The 15546-nt window shown below is 35.1% G+C and overlaps 2 protein-coding genes across 9 annotated transcripts in view; one reads left to right on the top strand and one right to left on the bottom strand.

Moving 5' to 3' along the window:
• The window catches only part of Gsdme (gasdermin E), a 61167-nt gene extending 57560 nt beyond the window's left edge, over positions 1-3607 (top strand). For all 4 annotated transcript variants that reach the window (XM_003467909.5, XM_063239548.1, XM_005002834.4 and 1 more), the window contains one exon: positions 1749-3607. In XM_003467909.5, coding sequence (XP_003467957.1) covers positions 1749-1979 — 231 coding nt within the window. In that variant the 3' untranslated portion in view covers positions 1980-3607. The remainder of the gene's footprint in view (positions 1-1748) is intronic.
• Positions 3608-5232: 1625 nt separating this feature from the next.
• Positions 5233-15546, bottom strand: part of Pals2 (protein associated with LIN7 2, MAGUK p55 family member) — a 90752-nt gene continuing 80438 nt past the window's right edge. For all 5 annotated transcript variants that reach the window (XM_013150459.3, XM_013150458.3, XM_003467900.5 and 2 more), the window contains exon 12: positions 5233-12090. In XM_013150459.3, coding sequence (XP_013005913.1) covers positions 11914-12090 — 177 coding nt within the window. In that variant the 3' untranslated portion in view covers positions 5233-11913. The remainder of the gene's footprint in view (positions 12091-15546) is intronic.

Genomic DNA, 15546 nt, shown 5'->3' with positions numbered 1-15546 from the left:
GGCTGAGGCAGGAGGATCTAGAGCTTCACATCAGCTTGGACCACATACAAAGATCTTGTCTCAAAAGTAAAAAAGAAAAAATTGAAAAAATGCCAATGATTTTCTTTGCAGAGGTATGAAAAACAATCTTACAATTACTATAAAACTACAAATGACCTAAAATAGTAAAAGCAAACCATATCAGAAATGATGCTGGAAGCATCATAAAACCTGACTTCTAAACACAGAGCACTCAGAAATCAATACCTTTTCATATAGTCAAACTGCAAACTCAAAATACCAAGAATATAAAAAATGGGATACCAGACAGTGTCATAAAAAAAATGGTGCTAGCAAAAAATTAAAATATAAAAGAATAAAACTAAGTCTCTTCTCACCTCTCACAATTAAAAATGGATCAAGACCTAAGTCTTACCCCTGTAGCTCTGAAATTACTACACACACACAAAAAAAGGAAACAAAGTGTAGGGAAGGCAATGATTTTTTAGACAGATCCCACAGGCATAGACAAGAAAAATAAAAATACACATGATACATCAAACTAAAACTTCTGTGCAGCCAGGGAGCTAACAGAGACAACCTACAAAATGGGAGAGAATATTTACAAACTATCTGACAAAGGATTAGCATCCAGAACATACAAGGAACTTGAAAAATGGGCTGAACATCTAACCAGATAATTCTCAAGAAAAGACATACAGATAACCAACAAATACCAGAAAAAATGCTATCTCACCATCAGAGAAATGCAAATGAAAACCACAGTGACCTATCATCTGACCTCAGAATGACTAGCATAAAAAAAAAATCCCCAAATAACAAATGGGGAGAGGATGCAGAGAAAAGCTGTTATACACTGTTGGTGGGTAAGACCTTTATGGAAAACAGGAGAGTCCTAAAACCAATGAAAAGAGAATTACCATTATGATCTAGCAGTCTCACTCTAGGTATACATCCAAAGAAGGTGAAATCACACAAAAAAGGTGCCTGCACTTCCATGTGTATTTTAGCTCTCATAACAATAGGTAAAATACAGATTCAGCCCAGATGTTCTTCGGTAGATGAGTAAAAGTGTGCATACAAACAATAGACTATTGTTCAATAACTATAAAAAGAAATCCTGTCATTGTAGTAACATGAATGGAGTTGGGTCATTAAGTGAAAAAGGCAAATTATCACATGTTCTTGTACATTTGTGGTAATAAACCTATCTTATAAAAAGAAAGAATGGTCACTAAAATTGTTCTTTAACACAGTAGGGTTAACTACTGATTAAAAATCTGTATTTCAATGTGACCAGAAAAGTATAGAATTCCCCTACACATAAAAATGACTAATATTTGAAGAGATGGAAATGTATATTACTGAAATGACATACTACATACATGTAATGAATTTCCATAATGTACCCCATAAAGATGTCTCAATTTAAAAAATTAAACAGCCTCAGTAAACTCTAACATTAGTATGTGATGAAGGTATATGATGAGCTTTCTAATCTACTGGAGTTAAGAGTTCAGAGGGAGAACTCTAGGAACATTGGATAAAATCACACATGATACATCATGTGTGGATTAAATATATCTTGGATATATATCTGGCATGGATTAAATATATCTTGTTTATCTTAAAAGTTTTCCTGTTTGGAGAATTTAAATTTAGTGTATTTTCCCCCTAGTTATCCAGAAGTGTACTGCTGTCCAACTATATTGATTTTCTGTATTTTAAAGTAAGTCTCGTCATTTCAGCTTCGTGCTTTATCTGATGATGGAGTATGTGATCTTCAAGACCCAACTTGGGCTCCTCTGAAAGACACAGAAAGGTTTGGGGTTGTGCAGCGCCTGTTTTTTGCCGCCGACATTAACCTGGAGCAAGAGCACTCATCTGTGAAAGCCTCCATCCTGAAGGATCCTCATATCTTTCCTCTAATTCTTTATATTACTCTGAATGGACTCTGTGCTTTAGACAGAGAACATTAGAAATGTCTTGTCAAACAAAAGTACATGTAACTGGCCAAGGCTGGGTGTTTTTCAGAATTAAAATACTTTGGAATTTAGGTCTGGTGTATCTTAAAAGTTGATCAGTGAAATGAATTACAAGGTACTTTGTATAGTGGTGTTTTTCTGCACTGTGAATACCATCAGGCTCTTTACATGGTTTCTTTGTTTCAGAAGCCTTCTCCTGCCGGTAAATGATGAACGCCTGGTATCCAAGGTAGACACTAGTACCTGAAGAGCTGTATGGGGGGGGGGGGTGAGATTTTGAGCAGTTGTACCCTTAGACTTGTTTTCTGCAGAATGAATCCACCTATCATTTTCTTATACCTTCTACTTTGTTATACAAAAACAGAGGATCCCAACACTTTAACCTATAAAATTCATTTTAAATTGTGAATGCTGTAGCAAGGCCGCTTCTCTTCATAGAATCTACATTTTGGATGTGCATGCTATGTAACTGGTGACTGAAAAATGTATAAATGCTACTAAAGATATATGTATATGAAAGAGTTGCTGGCCCAGATGGAACACTGTAACCAGAAAAGGCTGCAGCTAAACTCCTCCCCTCCCTGCCCCCTATGGACTTGACTGTAACCCTATATCCCCATCCTTAAGAATCTGTGCGCCAATGAGATACCTGTGCATCTCTAATGGCCTTAGGGCGCTGCCCTAAGCTTAGGCTATTTAGATGCCCCCATGCCATGTGTCCGAGACAGTTCACCAGAGAGAGTTCGCCAGAGAGAGAGAGCTCGCCGCATTCCAGCGGCCAGCGCCGGCCCAGCGCGCCAGTCTCCACTCCTCGTGTTCCCGGAGACACCACCGGCCCCGGGTGCAGAGATGCTGCGCCCCAGGCCGGCAGCGGGGGGGCCCCCTCCCCGCATTCCCGGAATAAAGTCACCGCTGCCCACTACTTTCACGGCCGTCTGCTCCATACCTCCCACGGACTTCTTTCTCTCTCCTTCTCTCCCTTCTCTCAGACCTAACAGTATGTATCTGCAAAACCAAATTATACTAAAAATCTAATAGTGAAACACTTCAAGAAGTCTAGCTATATCAAAGCATAGCAAGATCAAATGATAAACATTAATTCTAAGTCTAGAACAATGTATTGGTCTTATGCATTTTAGTAATTTAATTTGCCAAAATTAATTTTTAATCAAAGGGAAATTTGAATTGTGTATATTTTGGTTTTTATTGTTCTGACATCCTTCTATTACAAATGGCTTGGACTGTCTCCCTAGGGCCTCTGAATCCACTGATCTGCCGTCCATCAGGGCCTGAAGCACTGGAGATGAAGAGCAGTAATGGTTGGAAAGAAGCATGTTACTCAACACTTGTTGTTTTATCTCAGCATCACCTGCTCTTTCTTCCAGTTTTTAATAAGCATTAACAAGGAGGAAATCAAACAATCCTTTCATCACATTTTAAAAATGACTTGGTCTTATGTAAATACTATTATGTATGTGTGTATGTAGAGGAGAAGAATATAAAGCAGTGGCCACTGTACAAAAAAATTATACACAAATTGGAAAAAAAATTTTGGTCTCATTTTATGAAGTAAAATTAAAAAAATGTGAAGTAAAATTAAAAAATAGTCTGATGTTCTGTAACTTCTAAACTTTTATTTTTACCTATAAGTAAAAATACATTTCTCCCATAATAAACATTTATTTCTTTATATATACATGAAAATATTTTACCCGGATTATGTAATCTTACAAATGGAAAATTTCAGTAATTTTTACTTTGGATAGCATATAAAAATATGTGAAAAGGCTTACTGAAAATAATTTATACTGCAGGAAGATTAATAAGGACATAACACTATTTTATATACAAACTAGTAATATAATTAGTAACATAATTACTAGTACTTTATTTTTAAACTTTTCATCAGAAAGTTAAAACATTTTGTTCAGCCTTGATTTTTATATTGAAACAAGCATTTTGCTTTCTTCTACAGTCCCTTTCAAGACCACAGATTAAAAAATGCATGCGTTTGTGTCCAGAAGATATACAAAATGAACTGGAGGGAAGGGATTAAAAAAATATTCCCCTGGCAAAGTTTTCACATCTATTGCTCCTTAATAGCTATACCAGAGTTCAACAAGACATGCAGAAAATTGCTTTTGTTTTTTGAACCCCACTGATCACAATTCTGTGACAAAATCTACAGTACTAAGCCCTTGCCAAATGCACTGGTCACTATTCTGTGACAAAATCTAGAGAACTGGCAAAAAAAAAAAAAATTTTTTTTTTTTAAATCCGGGTTTTAGTGTTACTGAAGAAACAAGGGCCAGTCTGCAACTCTTTTTAACACTTTCATGGAAGTTTGAACTACCAGTGGTCCATGCATGACTGTGCTACTGGGCAGCTTGTGACACTGTTGGTACAAATGGATATAATCACTTTTATTAGCCTATTAATAAAAAGCCACCTGATGGAACAGTCACACAATGACCACTGATGGTTCAAGCCACCAAGCAGTGAGACATAAATTATAAGGCCGTTGTGAATGTTAAAAGAGGATAGGTAGCCATAAGAAACGTTTATCTCATATTTCAAGTACAGACCAGATGCAGATGATCTATGCATTACATCTGGTTCTTCTTGAAAGGACTCAGGACTACAGGCTTGGAATGTGCTTACAAGAGTAACTTTTATGTTTTTAGAGCAATGTTACTGATGCTACTGCTTATTTTTCCTATTTAAGAGGATTGAAATCCACACATTTTAATTAGTAATGTCAGTAATTTATAGCTGATAAGTTTTGTCTGGTTTTGGGTGCTAGGGAATCAAATCGCACACTACCACTGAGCTATGCCTCCTAGCTTAACAGGTTTTTGTTTGTGTTAACAGTTCCATTTACAGTTATACTTTATATTTTACAAAGTAGCATTAAATTGACTAAAATAATATGTATTTTTTAACATGCTTGCATTTTTTTCTCCTAATTTATCCTTAGATGACTATATCATATTTCACAAAAAAATTATTAGGGCAACTTATTTAACTTCTAAATTTCAAAGCTATAAAACCTATTTATGCCTGAAATAACTTTTCTTTTCAAATCTACTTCATTTTAAAGAGAAAAAAATTCAAAACACAATAAAGGGTAACAATACAGTATATGTGTGTGTGTGTGTGTGTGTGTGTATACATTATTCTTTCAGCTTTTCACATTAGTGAGACAATATGATGTTTACATGTCTGATTTATTTCACTTATGCATCCATTTTCCTATAAAAGTCTCCAGTCTATTCTTCTTTATGGCTGAGTAGTACTCATTGTAGCAAAGTATCACATCTTTTTTATCCATCCTTCAGTCAATGGACATTTCGGTTGTTTCCAAGATTGAGGTAATACAAATTGTGCTGTTATAAACATGGGTACACATATATTGCTGTGGTAAGAAGTTTTTAATTTTACTGAGAAGATACCCACAAAGTGAACAGCTGGGTCAAATGGGATCGTCAATCCTAGTTTTTGAGGAATCACCACACTAATTTTTTCACAGTGGTTGCACCAGTCTACACTCCTACCAACAATGGAAAAGGTTCCTTTTCCCCTACAGCCCATCCAGCATTTGTTATTTCTTAATAGCCATTTTTTCCATGCTGAGGTGGAATCTCAGTGTTGTTTTGTCTCTTTTTAATTGACCAGTGATGCTGAACATTTTTTCATATATTTGCTGTTTATATTTTTCTGAGAAGTGTGTATTCATCTCAGATACTGATTTTTGGATTGGGTCTTTAAATTGGGAGGACTTTTAGTTCTTTGTATGTTCTTGACAGTAATCCTTTGTTTGAGGAATAGCTAGCAAACATTTTCTCTCACATTGTAGGTTTTTAATTCTGTTGGTGGTTTCTCTCGCTGTGCAAAAGCTTTTCAATAGGATGAGATCCCAGTTGTTGATTCTTTGTGATAGTTCCTGTGCAACTGGGATTTTGTTCATAAAACTCTGCCTATACCAATGTCTACAAGAGTTTTACCTATTCTATCTTCCAGCAGATTTCATATTTTTGGTATAATATTTATATCTTTGATTCATTCCAAATTTAGTTTAGTGCAAGGTGAAAGATGTGGGTCCAACTTTAATCTCCATGTGCAGAGCCAGTTTTTCCAGCACCGTTTTTTAAAGAGGCTGTCCTTCTTCCAGTGAATGTTTGGCACCTTTATCAAAGATAAGGTGGCTTTGTGTGTCTGTAGTTGTTTCTGCACCTTTTAATCTGAGCCAGTGGTCTTTTGGTTTGTTTTTGGCTAGTACCACACTGTTTTTTTTTTTTTTAAATCACAGTAGCTTTATAGTATAATTTCAAGTTAGGGATTGTGATGCTCTTGCTTTTGTTGCCCAGGATTGCCTTTGCTATCCTAGGTCTCTTCTAGTTTCAGATGTATTACAGGGTTATTTTCTCTAATTCTGTGAGGTATATTATTAGAATTTTGATTCAGATTGCATTGAATCTGTGTAACGCTTTTGGAAGTATGGCCATTTTCACTATATTGGTTCTTCCTACCCAAAAGCATGGGATATTTTCTATTATCCTCATCAGTCTCCTTTATCAAGTAATGTAATTTTCAATGCAGAGATCTTTTATCCTTCAGCAGATTGATTTATAGGTATTTCATTTTTTTGGATGCTATTATGAAAGGTTTCCCTGGTTTCTGAGTTATTCATGTACAAGGCTATTGATTTTTGAGTGTTGACTTTGTATCCAGTTATCCTACACAATTTATTAAATCTACCAGTATTTTTAGTAGTTTTTGCGGCCTCCAATGAGAGTATCCTGTCATAGCAGGTTGAGTTTTTAATGTTTGCGTTTTTTTCCTTTTCAAGTTAGTACATTAGGCTTTGGCCAAGTTCTCACACCACCTTGATGTGAGGAAAGGCAAATTTTAGGTATGGCTTCCAATATATATATTGCTACCTTGGCTTACTGTTGGCTGAAGTACATTACAGATTAAAATTTCCAACTTTTAAAATCAAAAGCTGGGCAGAGAGTGCAATGTAAATGCCCAAGGCTCTATCCCCATCATCAACCAATAAGACCTTGTGGCATCTGGGGTAACAACAATACCTATTTTATGGGACTCAAAGACGGCTGTTCTTTAAACAGCAAATAGGTTAACTTTTAAGTTCTGAGCAGCAATTACTCTAATTCATTCAGTTCATGCTGGAAAATAAAGGGTGATATGAGAAGAAAAATAAGGAAGAATTGTCATTTCTGTGGAGGTTAAGTCTAATTTACAATACCACTTCATTAACAGCCAATGGCCAAGAAGCAAACAGAAAGACAGCAGTAACAATTACTTGAATTTGAGGTTACAACTAGATCTAAATGTGAATGTTTCCTCGTATAAAGAAATAGATGTCTTTTAACACTATGTGTTCAACTATAGTGTTGCAGTGATAGATTTTAGGTATTAGAATAAAATGGAGTAGCTTTAGGAGCAAAGATCAGAGTCTGTTCTAATGTACAATGAGGATTGCTTATATTTTGATTGATTTGTCCATGAATTGGTTGCCACCAAGGATCTGCTATTATAAGTTTGGATCTGGAAGATGATCTAAAAACTACAAGGAACCTGCTGTGTTGGACTACTGAGACAGCAGAACAGAACTATACCTTTGGGGCTGTTCTAAACTGGAGGTAGGATTCCTGGCAGCATTTGCCATCTACTGCATCTCCAAATTTGGTACGCTTTAAAGGAACTAAAAGATAATTAATTCCAATGTAAGGAAACATTTAATTGATAAAGTAGGCTAGTAGATATTTATCACATCACAGTTACAAATTATTCCTTAGAATTTAAGGTGAAGACAAATACTTAGTTGTATTTAACAAGTGGAATAGTAAAGGGAAATAGAATTTTATAAAAAATCACATGATCAGAAGTCCAAATTAGGGTTTTAGGAACAGTACACTATTTTTAAGTTTATCATGAGAATATTTTTACAACAGTATTGGAGTGTTTTGCTAACGTTCTGCAAATCATGCTTCTTACCTTAAAAATGAAATATGATCATTCTCTCCCTTGGAAATGAAATATGCTCATTTTCTCCCTTTTTTAAGGATTCATTTCTGATTCTGTGCATTTTTTAAAAAATCATTCCAGGTACACAGACAGTAACAAAGAAATGCTTTTTGAAAACTAATGTAACTTGAAAACCTAGAACACAAATGCAATTTAAAAAGTGCCTTAAAACAAATTTCTCATCTTCTTCAACTATAGCACATATACTTATGTAAAACTGATATGTTAGTCAAATGTCTTAAAAGTTTGTCACAGTTGCTTATATGATATACAATGATCCAATTTAAAATACCCAGTTTATCCCAAGAACCCAAAATATAACACACAATTATTACATGAATCTTCATTGCAAATCCCTTGAAATAGGAGGGTAGGTATCTGCAATAATCCCTAAGTCTCCTGAACTGTATTACAAATTAATCTAGTGATCTGAATATTTCCCAAAAGTCATCTATGGCTACTTTTTTTTCTTAAGGAAATTAAGTCATAATAATGAATCATAATTTTGAGTTTAATTTCTCATAACTTTTACATAGGCAGTAGCAGCTTCAAGGTGGAAATAAGGCCTTTTAAAATGATGTTTCAAAACATCTAGAAACTTGGAAGTAATTAAAAATTTCAGAACAGTAGCTACAATGAATGCATGAATTATTTTATTCATGTAATTTGGGAGCATGTTACAGATTATACGTATAGCTGTATATATATTTACATACACACACATATAGGAACTCAAACATTTAAAAAAGGAACTAGTTATGTACATTAAACTTTAGGATTGCCTTTTCCACATTTAGTATAAAGATTCATTACTACAAAATTATTGGCTCTCTAGTCTGTGATTTCATGGAGTATTATTTCAGAAGTTATAGAAGTAAAATGTAAGGAAATTATTAAACAATTTCCAAAACTTCTTTTGAGTATGATAATTCAAAATAACTGTATCTAACTCTATGGCTATCCATCTTGAAATTATTTTCCAACCTTAGATCTTAACACTTCTGTTATACATAGGTATCATCTTAATGAATTTTAAAAGTAAGGATCTTTTATTATCACTGAGATATCGCAGTCAAAGCAGTATTTGGTCATCATCTGTCACACTACTGAATTTTGTTAATTTGTTATTATATTTATTTTAATAACTTGCCATTTTAAAGAAACGTAAAGGTTTTTATGAATGAATTTACTAGAATGAACTCTAGAATCTATGGTTTAGGCTATTGTAATCATACTGGGTTTCTGACATGACCTACATTTTAGAAAGCTATGGTCAGCAATTGTATAAAGTTGGTCAAAATAATCCTGATATTTGACATTTGGTATTATCTAAATATCAAACAGAAATGGAGATTGCACAATAAAAGCATAGTTGTAATGAAGATGAGCATTCTATTTGTAGGGCATCAAGTATATTCTACTAGTTACAGATAAGGCCGTTGCTTCTACTGGTATTTGCACACTGAATATGAACAATATAATCTTTAGTTGTATAGCCATGCTGGATGTGAACACTCATCTGTCCACAAGGAACCCTTGTATTTATGTGTTAGCACATCATAATCCACAAAAATATAAACATGTGTGCATATATTTTACTTATTCCCAATTGTTCACCATCAACTGTAAACCATTTTCTTTTCAGTAAAGCTACTATAGATAATAGGTTTATTATTGGAGGCTTTTTCCACGAGAGAAGTACACACATTCTTGTCACATTACCTAAGAATCCTGAGTGGGGCCTCTGGGCCTTCTTGCCTCAGTAGGGCCCTGCTGGTTCCTGCAGACTCAGAGGGAACTTGGATTTCAAGTTCAGTGATTCTTCATTGATGTACGGTGGACTTTTTAAAATTTATTTTCTTCAGCATTTACATTGAACTGAACGGCATCGTTTCATCTTATGAGAATTCTAATCTGCATTAACTAGTCAAACATGAATATTAAGTATAGACTATTCCAGATAATATGCATTTTTATATTACATGGTAAGATTAAAACAGGTGAAAGTCACCTCTATTGTACCATGATGGTAGAAATAGTCTGTAGATAAACCGCTGCTACAATTATCTTGAAGCTTCTTAAAAAAACTTGGTGTTGAAACATTAAATCATGAGATCACATTGAAGCTGTGCTTCGATTTATGTTGCTCTAGAAGCCAAGAATTCTGAGTAAATATATATATGACCTGAAATTTTCCAAAGTTATTAAAAGTATCTATTTGCCAACAATTTCCTGTTGCATGACAAAGACAAAAATTTTTGAAATTCTAGAACTAAAAAATTTAAAGACCTACAGACTTCAAAATTTTAACTAGATTGTTAAAATCTAACATTTTTCTCTCATTGTAGAAATGATTCAAAAAAATGTGTAAATACTGCTTACTGTCATGCATTTTTTTCTTTTCTGAGAGACTTTCAAGCTGGCATTCTACGTGATACCTCTGATGAGGGGAAAAACAAATTCAGCAGCCAAGTCTCTGATGCTTGCACCAGACAAAAATTACCATTAATATTTAAGCACTTAACCCTTTAAATGTGAATACTCTGTATATGAAAAGCTAGCAGCAATATACAGTATGATCAACTCAGTTTAGTGATGAGCTGTGCTTCTGAATGTGTTTTAGGAAGACTTTACTCATCATCCAAAAATCCTAAAAGAAGATACTAAGATAAATATGGAAATTATACATTACATCAATGCATCTAATGGAAGACTCCCCATTATTAAACAGAAAATGCACTTACAGAAATGTAAAATATACAAAACATTATTGTATATAGATGATATACATATTATATAATGTACACGTGTATATAAAACAGGTGACATCATTTCCAAATTTTGTTCAAATGATTTGATTTTCATCACAACAAATAAAACACATACCCTACCAATTACATCACTGCTCAAAAAGCACACTGATCTTTCACAAAAACTTCCAACTATAAACTTAAAGGCATCTTTAAACAACACAGAAATCTGCAGAGGCATGATACTTTTGCTGACCATATCCTTAAAAAAAATCTCTAAATTATTAGGGTCAACTTTTTACATGTGAAAATAAAACTTTTTTCAAATGTCACTTTGTGTCAGAATAAGGCACTCTCTCAGTCTGCATGACCTTGCTTCCAGCCTGACCTTAATGTATACATGTCCAATTAACATCTACATGTCACTTCACCAAACAAAAGGAATAACCTCAAAAGAGAGTGCGAGGTATTGCTCTTTGTTTTTTTCCACTAACGATAGAAACAAAGAGAAAAAAAAAAAAACTGAATTAACTGTATAAATTAGAATGGATAGCCATACATCTCTGAAATGATGAAAAATGTGGCACTGAACAGATTTTTGATGTCAGGTTTAGATGGTAGTACACTTGTAGCACTGACATTAAAATTCTGCTTCTGTAAGAAATTTGATTAAGAAGGAAGGCCAATACTACTGTTTTCTCCTCATAAGAGGAACTGACCCTTCACTAGATAAATACTGAACTAAATGACAGCTTTATAAAACTATTTCAAGTATTCATTATCACAGTGAAAATGTGAGACCATGTTAAAGTGAATGATTTGAAAATTCTTTTGATGAAAAAGGCAAGGGTACCAAATCAAAACATATACAAAATGCTTCAACGCATTTCTTTATGTGATATGAATAGAAAGATTATCCATAAAAAGTTAGAAAAATTAAGATAAATTATATATACCTTCCCAACCATATTATATATAAAAATTCAGAATAGTCTACTGTTATTTCAATCCACACAATAAAAATGCCTGGACTTGGCAGATAGCTTCTATCTGTGCATGTATTTTCTCAGTAGAAGGTTTATTCATTGAGTTGCTTTTGAAAAGTTTTAATTGTTAACCTTACTGAATCATCAGTAAACCCAGCTGATGGGGACCCATTGTGGTTCCATCCTCAGTTTCTCTATGGCAGTTTGTAGTTTCTCAAAGGCTTTGTCTAGATTGTCGTTTATGATGATCAAATCAAAATAGTGGTTGTACGCTCTCTGAATCCGGGCACTTTCATCCACTGTTTTCTTCAAGTCAGAGTCCTATTAAAAGAATTTTAAAAGAAAAAATGTTTGAATGGTAATACATATTTACTTTCTCAAAGAAAAAAACTGGGTGCTTAATTGTGATATTAATCATTAAATCTAACCTACAGTGTTATGAAACACATTACTGTGCATACCTTAGTCTTCCATCTACAGTCATGTTTGTAATTATGAGCATTTTTTAATCTTCTGTTTTGTTGATATTAGGATAATTCTTAGTTAAAAAACTGAATGATCTTTGGGTAAATCTAACGTATTAAAATAACTACTGCAGGTGACTGGTTTCTAGCTCAACTACACTGTTCTTAAACGACTCTTTTTTAAAAATGGCATTGGAGGGGATTGGGGATTTAGCTCAGAGGCATAAGCACCTGCCTTGCAAGCAGGCAGTCGTGAGTTTGATCCCCAGTATGATAAAAAAGAAAAAGACAAAAAAAAAAAAAAAAAAAGAAGCAAAAATGGCATTAGGATTGAACTGCGGGTCTTCACACTGAGCTACATTGCCAGCCCCTTCTGTTTTTCAATTGTGAGAGAGGGTCTGCTAAGTTGGCAACTTTGGTCCAAGGCTGAACTGGGTGTGTGCTGGGGTAAGCAAGATGCGGGCTCTACCACCCCTAATTTCAAAAGATTTCTATTTTATGGCCTATGTAAATCATGGAACCTGTTATGGTTTGATAACTAGTGGTCAACTTAACGCCAGCTGGATTACATCAGCATGCATTGAGAGAAGATGTTCCACCTGAGGAGGGTTGCCAGGATAAATAGGTGGAGAAGAAGAGAGGAGTGGAGAGGGATTGAGGCGTTAAGGAGGCATTGTTAGTTCTCCTACGAGTTGTTGTCTGAGCTGTTGGTTCTCCTGGAGAAGATTTGGTCTTCACATCGAGCATTGCTTCCTGGCTCCGGAGGGGAAGACATGTGCTGCCTGGGTGTGCTTCAGGGTGAACTCGTCACGCTGCTTCCTGGCACGTTCCCAACTGTGCTTGTCGTTGGAGGAGCTCGGGGCCTCCGTGTCGCTGAGGACAGCTGTGGTTCCTTTCAGGTCAGCCCCGCTCTTTGTTGTGAGTGTGACTTCTCAGCTCCAGTGTAGAACCCTCATCCCACTAGCACAGCTCCTTCATCCTGCTGGCATGAACTTTCTGGCTTCCACCGCTGACCCTTGGGTCTTCCCGGCACGAATCCGTAAAAGAGACTGGTGTGAGTCCTTGTGGGCCCTGGACTTCCAGTTGGACTCGTGGAGGCGTTGTCCTGAGCTCTGGGTTTTTATCTGGACTCATGTGGGACATTGCCATGGGGTTTAGACTCTTGACTAAATAATCTATGTTGTTGGTGTTGCGGATAGATTTCCTGCATTCTCCTGTGTTAACTTTCAGTGACCATTATAAAAATATTATAAACTCCATGTCCTGACCTGAGTTGTTCTCTGTGTAATAACCCTGGACTACAACAGAAATAAAGTGCTAGTCGCTGTTAAACTCAAAGCCTATTTGCCACCTATTAGGAAGAAAGTCTTTTAAAGTATATTCTGAGGACTACAAGCTTTCTACCCACCACCAAAACACATATTCATACACTTTAGTTACATTTTTATAGCTAGTACTGTTTATATTTTATACTAGTTCTAGTCCTTTAGGAATGATGGAGGGGGCACATAACTAATGGGGTCCACCTGAGCAGATAAGGCTTTTCAAAAATTCTGTTTGAAATTTCACTCTATTTTTTTTTATATTCTAAACATTTTTTACTGGATTCCTATCAAAGGGACTACCATCAGAATTGGTAGACATGACAATGATTAAGAGGGAGCTGCTGCCTCATGGTGAAGGAGACAGACTAAAGACAAATGAAAAATTGATAAATTGTATTATAAGAGAAACAAACAAGGCACAAAGGATTTTAAAATATCTACTTTATTTGTTTTTGGTACTAGGGATCGAACTCACAATCCTCGCACTTGGCAGGCAGGCGCTTGCGCTGCTGAGCTCTATCCCCAGCTCCAAATATCTACTTTAGAATGATTGGAAAGACACAATAAATGATACTTAAGCTACAAACTAAAGGGAAATAGTTATTATGCATATAGTAGGAGAAAGAACACCTTTAAGCAGAGAAAACAGCAGCGCAAAATCAAGAGGAAGGAAATGGTCCAGGTATACTGAGACTAAAAGAAGACCAGAGTGGAGGAAGGTTGGTGGTTTGGTTATGGAGGGCCCAGTATGATAAGAAAAGACACCTCTGGGTCTTGATAGTGGAGAACAAAAGGTTCTAGAATAAGAACTGCTTAGATCTTATTGAACAGATTTTAAAAGCAAGTTCTAAAATGATTAAACTATTCCAAATAACTGCATCTCAGAACAAAACTCAAAGTGTCTGGCATAACAAAAATTACTAGGATTGCAAAGAAATAAAGAATGAACCAATGAAAATAATAATTCACAAAACTGGCCCAAGCCAGGTGTGGTGGTCCAGGCCTGCAATTCTAGCACTTGGGAAGGCAGGAGGATCACTGCAAGTTCAAGGCCACCCTGAACTATACAGGCAGTTTAAGGACAGCCTGAATTACATAGGGAGATTCCATCTCAAAAAACCAAAGAAGGAAAGCAGGCATATTAATAGGCAACGATGACATTAAAAAGTTGTAAATATTTTTTCACATATTCAGAAAGTTAAGTACAGACATGGAGAAACTTGAAAAAGAAGAGGACTACTAAGGTCTGATTTCAATTCAGTCATACAGTGGTAAAGAGGGTGTAAGGGGTCATTTGGTGTGGCAATCAAGTTACACAGGGAAAAATGTGGTGATCATAGACACATAGACATATTCATTACTTTGGTTGGGTTGTTTCATGAGTGCACACACATGCCCAAACTTATCAAACTGGACACTTGGATACATATAATTTTATGTAATCATAACTCAAGCTGAAAAAAAGACAAAAGATATTAAGTAAATTCGTTATGTTCATTTGCAACTCATTATTTTTCTATTTTTCATCTTTTGTAGTTCTAGGGCCTCATACAGTCTAGGCAAATACTCTGCCATTGAGTTATAATCTAGGCCAATGTGTTGATCTTGTTTGGATCCTATAAATATCATAAATTTTGGAGAAATTCAAATATAGATTGCATACTAATGATATTAAAGTATTTCTTATTAATATTTTGTGCATGAATTGTGCTATGAATGTGTTTTCCAAGTACTATTTTAGAAATAAATACTATTGTACTTTTGGATGGTATGATACCAAAGATGTGTTTTAAAATAATTCAAGGTGAAGGAGGAAGTGGAGAGAGGTCTAACTGAATCAAGATTCGCCATGTATTACTAAAACTAGGTGGTGATAACATGAGGACTCATTTCTTACCTCTTTTGAACACATGATCTTAAAATTTCTATAATATGATAAAAGACAGAGGGAGAAAAACAGAAAGCATGTAACAAAAATAAACAACTAC

The sequence above is a fragment of the Cavia porcellus genome, unplaced genomic scaffold, assembly GCF_034190915.1.
Source record: "Cavia porcellus strain 051 isolate PalLab524CR breed Dunkin Hartley unplaced genomic scaffold, mCavPor4.1 scaffold_2, whole genome shotgun sequence".
Classification (NCBI taxonomy): Eukaryota; Metazoa; Chordata; class Mammalia; order Rodentia; family Caviidae; genus Cavia; species Cavia porcellus.
Note: the sequence above shows the minus strand (reverse complement) of the source record. Positions and strands in the feature narration are given on the sequence as shown.